Source organism: Pteropus vampyrus, unplaced genomic scaffold (genome assembly GCF_000151845.1).
Source record: "Pteropus vampyrus isolate Shadow unplaced genomic scaffold, Pvam_2.0 Scaffold324, whole genome shotgun sequence".
Classification (NCBI taxonomy): domain Eukaryota; kingdom Metazoa; phylum Chordata; class Mammalia; order Chiroptera; family Pteropodidae; genus Pteropus; species Pteropus vampyrus.
Genome location: NW_011889105.1, coordinates 1323709 through 1331662, shown reverse-complemented (window position 1 = coordinate 1331662; position 7954 = coordinate 1323709). Strand labels below are relative to the sequence as shown.

At 33.3% G+C, this 7954-nt stretch overlaps 1 protein-coding gene across 2 annotated transcripts in view; it reads right to left on the bottom strand.

Annotated features, from left to right (window-relative positions):
- Positions 1 to 866: 866 nt before the first annotated feature.
- Positions 867 to 7954, bottom strand: part of CARNMT1 (carnosine N-methyltransferase 1) — a 44088-nt gene continuing 37000 nt past the window's right edge. Inside the window, exons 7-8 of one of the 2 annotated variants that reach the window (XM_023521941.1) lie at positions 4291 to 4394; positions 867 to 2886 (exon numbers count right to left, since the gene is read on the bottom strand). In XM_023521941.1, coding sequence (XP_023377709.1) covers positions 2878 to 2886; positions 4291 to 4394 — 113 coding nt within the window. In that variant the 3' untranslated portion in view covers positions 867 to 2877. Of the gene's footprint in view, positions 3524 to 4290; positions 4395 to 7954 lie in introns of both variants that reach the window. The other variant, XM_011377899.2, reaches the window with a different exon arrangement.

The following is a 7954-nucleotide window of genomic DNA, read 5'->3' as shown; positions in this document are numbered from 1 at the left end:
AATGAATATTAAAATTAGATATCATGTTTTCCTATCACATAGACAAAATGAAAAGATTAGCAATATCTAGTACTGGTTAGGGAATGGATGGTTATTCTCAAGCACTGTTGATAGCATGTAGTCTTTTTGAAAGGCAACTTGACTGAAAATGCACATACAACTGACTGAATGATTCCATTTCTAAATAGCCACTGAAGAGAAATAATCAAACATATGTAAGAGGCATGTATTAGTATGTTTGTAAAGTTAGAGCAACCCTCCATTAAATTTTACTTGTGTCCTTTCTCCCATTACCTACTATTATATTTCTTTATAATTCCCACCAAACTTTTGGAATCTATACCTATACATGTTATCTTTGACTTTTGCCCCTAAGATTCCACTAAAACTGTTTTCAAAGGGTCATGATAACAGTACTAAAATTAATGTCCTATTACTGATCTTCATCTTTTTCTGTCACTATATAGCAATCAACATAGATCAAATTACATTTAATTGTCTACCATGTCCTTTCATATATTTACATATAATATTTTACATATAACTCATATGACTTCTTAAAAGCCCTTTGAAATAGGTGGTATCAATCCTCTCTTACAGATCAGGAAACAAACTCAGAGCACCTTGCCCAAGATCACAAACAGTAGTTCAAGAAAATGAACCCAGAGTATCTAAGTGCCAAGGTCAGTGTTCGTTCTACTAATGGCGGGTCCTGGAACTTTCTTCTACTGGTTTCGTTTACAGTTCTTTTTCTATTATTTAACAAAATCAAAGATCAGAATAAATTAGTATAAGATATGTGCTCAATTAATTAAAATTCTCATGTCTATGGTTATCACTAATTTAGATGCAAACAACCAAGCAAGTATTATTTCATAACAATTGGCAGACTTTAATAGTCAAGAAAAATTAAGTCCATTATACACACTAAAAATACAGGAAATTTCATGCAGACATGAAGCTTCCAATTCAGCCACTGTGGCAACTTTTAGAATGAGAATTACATATAAATACAGTACATTTTACAGTTCCCAAACGTCATAATTTTATACTGTGATTTATACAGCTTCTCTTTATATTTTACATATTCCACCTTGCTCATCTGATTAACATACCCTAACCTGCACCACTTCAGATTATGGAGGGGGAAAAAAAACCCCAGCAAGCATAATGACCTATCTTCTTCCACTTTATTAAAATGAATGAAAACATCTGTGTGTAGAGCTAATTTAAGAAAAAAGTAAAAAACTTTAAGGCTTACACACTTTAGTAGGACTACATGTGAGAAATACAAAATTAAATCCTCCAGTGACACTTCTATTATTAATACCACAATTTTCAAGTTTAGAATATATTAACTACAAACTATAAGAGAAAAAAAGCAATGCAAATTTGTGTGGAACATTAAAAAAATGTATTCATGATATGAGGGAAACATTAAAAATGAAATACCTGATTTCAGAATTAACAAAAATGTAAGCTATAATTTAGAAATACAGGTAACACTACTAAAGAATAAAACCTGATAGCAGAAATTTTAAGTAATAAAGCCAACCCATCGGTGTCAACCTGTTTTTGCCTCTCTGAGATAAAGATCATTTGTTTTGATGTGAGCTGTAAAAAAGTGAATACTAGTCAGTGAATAAAAAGCCTTTCTAAATTACCCATAAACAGCATGCATTCTTTTCCTTTCAATAGATTTTTAAAAAATACCTAGGCTCCTTTTAAGTCTCTTTTCTTTCTTAAAAATAATAATAATAATTTTTTTTCCCCTGGCAATTTATTTCAAGTTCATTCATGTGGTAGGTAATGAGAATTCCCACTAAATGAGCTGCCAAGTATAGAGGGACACAAAAAAGATAAATAGTTAAAAAAACAACAACAACAACTCAACAGGTTTCCATAAATTGACAAGTCAAATTAATTTCATGGAATCCTCTACTGCATAATGGGTATAAAGGCCACAAGAGCTCCATTACTGTATGCAGAAAAGCTCCTACTAATAAGATGCCAAAATCATGTAGTGACTCCCCCAACCTAAACGACATAAAGGTTTAAAGATTTACAAGTAAGTTTTCCTATCAAACCATGACATTTATGCTACCAGCACATACTGAGATTAAGCATCTAATCCAAATGGCCACAGAGGTCATTTAATGCCATCATAATCATCTGTAAAATACTCAAGAGTACTTCCTTTTCTCCAAGAAAAGGTTAAATTTGTTACCTATACCTTCCAAGCTCCTGGAAACAGAATAATAAACATAAAAAAAAAAAAAAAATACAAAGGAAAACCCCATCCAATAAAGATCTGCTAGAGGTAGAAATTTAAAGCAGCATATACTGTTTTAACCCCAGCTATGAGGGAACAAAAGTGGTGCTAATCTGAAATCAATGGCTGCTGCTTACAATATTAAAGACACATACCACAGGCAGTAATTTATCCCTGAATTTCATATTCAAAATTTCTCCACATTAATACCATCATGACAGTTTTTACTAGTATACAATTGTTTTAATGAAAAAAAGTGCTTGCTTTTATAATCCAGGTAATCTAAAGAAATTATTGCAAACATTTCACTGACCGACTCTGTATTCACTCACAGTTTGAAATCATACATTTCAAATGGGCAGATTTTATTTTTACTTCCCCTATTTCCTAGCAGTACCTTTAATAAAGGCTTTTGTGCCTCACTTAGCATGTTGAGATCTTCATACATTTCAGAGTGATCCATGATAAGTATGCTTTAAAAACGTGTTGAGTTTAGTGTTGTCAAAAGACTTACCAATTTCTCAGTTACTAGAATGCATTACTGGCCTGTGATCCTATTAAATGTAGCACTTCATAAAAATGAAAGGTCTGATGCTTCTCTAAGTTCAGCTGAGCTAGAAAAAAATAAAAGAATTTGAATAATAAAAGAATAGACATACATTTTATGTATAGATTGCTTAGGTCCAAAGTGAACAAAAATCCCAGTTCCAAATGTTGAATATGACAGAAGATCCTTAGACTCTTCTAAAAATAACATGTGCAATGTTTACAAAACAAATAAAAGAGATTATTATGGATTTCAATACTATCAGTTATTAGCATGGCAGACCTGGAACAGACAGCTTCATGAAGACACTGGAGAAAATGTTTTTCCTACTGAAAGACAATTCTGGGCTTCGAGAAAAAAGTATACTTGAAGACATTTCCTCCATTTTTTACGTGTGTAGTACAAATATGCATGGCATAGTATATTTCTGAAAAAGCGATAGACATATTAAGAAAATAGATGCTATTTCTAAATTTTTTTAGGAATAAAAAGGCACCACTGATTTGAGGTTGTGTCCTGTCATTGTGATAGTTGATTTTGAGTTGTTTATTTCAGGATTTGCTCTTATTAAGCTTTTTTCCTGGTGATATCACTTGAGACCATTATTGTGGTTTACGCACCACAAACAAGACACATTCATAGTAGTATTTCATCATGGAGAGATCATTCACAGTATATGTTGACAAGACAGATTCTTTTTCCACCTGCAATGCAAACAATCATAATGATGATGATGACCATGATGATAACACTAAAAAATACTGAGTACTTGTAAGTGGCAGGTGCTACTTTACATATATTCTGGATGTTAATTCATTTATTACATACAAGTACCCCCACAAGGTTGATACTATTAGTAATTCCACTTTACAAAAACAGGTTGCTCAAGGTCACACCACTAATAAGTGGTGGAACTGGGGATCACACTCAGGCAGTCTAAATCCAGAGCCTGAACTCTAAGCTACTATAATATACTACTTCTCTTTATCTTTAAGAACTAAAGATATTTAGTTTAATTTTTAAATCAATGGAATGTTTCTAAATAAGCACACAACTAAAACACAATAGTCAAAGTATCATAAAACCTTCTAATAATGCACACAATAAAAAAAGATTGAATAGTGCAAAAGCACATATAGTGAACCATATCCCTCTTACACCTACCTTCCCACTCCCATCTACTTCCCCAGCACCTAATTTACTTGGTATCTATCAGTCTACGAAAGGCCAGTACTATGATGATGGTCAGCTAACATTTATTGAAACATGATGACACCAGGGATATAGTTTTCCATTTACATACACATTATCCTTAATACTTATAATTCTAAAAACTAAGTATTATTTTTTTCACTTCATTGATGAGAAAACAGAGAGGTTAAGAGGTAAAGCCAGTAAATGCCATAATATCACCATTCCTGTTTAAGTGCTTTATAAGTTAAGCTTCGGCAATACTTCATTCCACCCTTACCTCTAGCTGGAATCCATACTGCAGAACAACGTTTTTTAGATCTTCATAGCTCAATTCTATGGAAAGTTCATTTGCCAAATTTTCAAAGTGATACAGCAGAGGACCTATGGTTTAAAGATACTATGAATTACTTGAATATAAACATGCACTTGTAGCTCTGTTACACTGAACTCTAAATCAAGTAATTAAGTTGGGTAGTGGATGAACGAATATAAAAAGGAGAAATAAAGAACATTTACATTTGCCAAGGACTATATCCACCCCTGAAACTCTGGCCAGTAATTGACATTCCAGTGCTGGGCCTACTTTCACAGGAGTGAGTGCCTCTGGTACACCAGTCTTGTACTGATTCTCTATATCACGGGTGTTACACCTGTAACTCTTAAGTTACTGAAGATCAGCTGAAGCAGAGAATGCTAAATGCCCAAATTCCAAAGGTACACTGTAATTATAATTCCCGAAGTAAATGCAAAACTATGGCTACGAACGTGAAAACTTATAAAGCACTTAAACAGTCTTGCTTATAACTCCTGCTCCCCTACTTCCTTCCCCTGGAAGGAAGCTATGACAGTAAGCTGTTTTTAAATACACAGCTCATATCCTAGCTCTAACACCTATTAATTGTGTTCCTATTGGCAAGTCACTAATTCTGCACCACACCACCTGTAACATGACTCTAATGTAAGATAATTTGCAATACCCTTGGCATATAGAGGGCACTAAATGATAGCTATTACAACTTTTTAAAAATAACATTTCCTCTTTTCTATTCTCTCATTCCATAAATCCAAGAAACTATCATCTGCCTGAAACCAGATTTGCCAATCCTTTTATCTCTCACATATTTTCCAATCCATTGGCCTCACCCAGGCAACATTATCCTTCCACAGTTACACTTCAGGACTAATCTAGACAATCTTCTCTTTACCTTTCATCAGGTTAATAAATCCGTGACCAACCCACCACCTCCACCCCATCTCCACTCCTCATACAATGTGCTAATCACAGAAGATAAATGTAACAAATAGGATAACCTTTCAGCTCCCAAAAGGCTCATGAGTCTGTGGAATATAATTACTTAGGGTTAAAATTTTTTATTCTTCTTCTCTCTTTTTTATTCTACATAAACCACTAGAAAAAAAATGATTATAAATATATTTTATATATTAGTGCTCTTTTCAAAATGTTTTCCTATCTAACTACCCTATCAAGCTTAACTTCCTGTTTTATTACTACTAGTAAAAATGACAGTAGCTACCATTTACTGAGCACCTGCTGTGTCAGACCACCCTGAAGACTTTGAAGCATTTTTATAAGAACGTAGAGCCTCATAGCAGTCTTTCCAGCTCTAAAGTGTATGCTGCTTTTGCTGTTATTTTAAAAGCCTCCAATATTGTTTTATTATTTCTACATGAAAATATTCTCATAATTATTACATACTCAGGCCATATTTTATTTCTACTCATGTTGTGTTCCACCTAGAAAGCTCCAATTCTCCAATTCAAGCTTTAGCCATGCTCCAAAACCTTGCTAAAATCAAGTTTTAAATAATTTATCCAAGTTCCTGGCCCTACTGCTTATTCCCTTGATATAGCATACTTTACAACTCAATTTAACACAATGTTGCACTCCTCAGTGATTATTTTTCATGTAATTAGCACTGTTTTTTAAATTACAAGCTACATGAATGAAAGACCATGTCTTAAGTTTCTTTTGAATCCACCATAATGCCCAGCTTAACAGTGAATGTACAGTTATGCATATAGTCTCCTACTACAAATTGTACTTTAATATTTTTATGAGTATTTTAGATTTTTCTTTACAAAGACATTTCTTGAGGTGGAATTTCCAAGTTGAAGAGAATAAATACTTTTACTGACTTGATTCAAACTGCCAAAATGCTTTCCAAGTGATAAAACAGTTTTCACTCGCAATTGCAATGCTGAGCACTTGCTTCAACATCTTAGCAAGTGGTGGGAATGCGATGGTGCAGACACTGTGGATAACAGGTTGGCAGTTTCTTGTAAAATTTTAAATACACGCACCAGATCTGACCCAGCAATTCTACCACTAGGTACTTACCCAAGAGAAATGAAAACTTGTGGCCACATAAAGCACTCAAGTGTTTATAGAACTTACTCAAAATTATAATTTGGGTACAACCCAAATGTCCATCAATCAGTGAATGAATAAATAAAATGTAGTACATCCATACAGTGGAATATTACTCAGCAGTAAAAAGAAACAAGCTGCTCATACATGAAACAAAATGGATGAATTTTAAAAGCATTATGTTAAGTAAAGGAAGCCAGACACAAAAAAATAATGTGCTGTATAATTCTATTTATATGATATTCTGTAAAAGGGAAAATTATAGTAACAGAAAGCAGAATAGTGATTGCCATGTATCGGGGGTGAGAGGAAGGAACTGATTATAAAGTGGCACAGGGGGGTTTTTGGGGAGATTGTAGAAATGTTCCCTGTCTTGACAGAGTAATGGTTACACGACCTAATTTTTACAATGCATTAAATTATACACTTTTAAAAAATGGTAAATTCTATTATGTCAATTATACCTCCCAAAAAATCTGACTTGAAAAAAGACAATAAGCATTTTTATTGAACAAATTATTTGCTAATCTATCAAGGATAAAATGATAAGCCATACACAGTTTCATCTGCATTTCCTTAAGGCTGAGCAATTTTCGTATTTATTACCTAGTCACCCATTCTTTAAATGTATGTTTACCATGCACTTAGCAAATTCCTGGCGCTGGATATATAAAGATGAATAAAACATGGACACACTCCTAACGGAGTTCTTTATTTTCTCAACTCTCATGTCTCTTCATATTCTTTTAGTGGATCTAACAGAAGGAGCAAAAAAATTTTTTCCTTGACCATAAATAAGCTCATAATAGAAAGCTGAGATAATATGAAAAAAAGCATAAAAATAAAATCAAACCCATCTATAATCTTAACGCTCACTGATAACCACTTGAAAATATATTGTATCTCCTTGTAGTCTTTCCTACCGCATCAGTATGAGATATTACGTATATAGTTTTGCATCTTACACTTCATTAGGAACAGTTCCCTATTTCATTAATTATTTCTGAAGAATGATTTTACTGTATGGCTATCCTATGACTATCTATCCATTTCATTACTGTTAGAAATGTAGGTTCAGTCTAAGTTCTTGCTGAGCATGTTTGTTCATTAATTAGCCTTTAGTCTTTATTCACATCTTATTTTCTTCTGACAGACTTCTACAAGTATAATTAGTCTAACAAAAGTATGTAATAGTGAATGTAATTATGTAATGGGCTGGATGGCAAATACTGCAGGCTTTGTGGGCCACGGTCTTAATCACATATTCTTATTTTTGTCTCTGTCTCTCCCTCATCCTTTTAAAATGTAAAAAAAATTCTTAGCTGGTAGGCCATACAAAAATAGGCTGCAGGCCACATTTGGTCTGTGGGCTGTAGTTTGCCAAACCCTGACCAAAAGTATGAACTAAGATCTTTCCATAAATTGTTTTTCCTGCAGCAAGCTTTTTTACTGCAGTCCCACTAGTAGTATATATAAGCATACCCAATCTCACAGTACCTTATATAAATTTTAAGTAAAAATTTTAAAACCTACCCAAATACAGTAAGTGAAA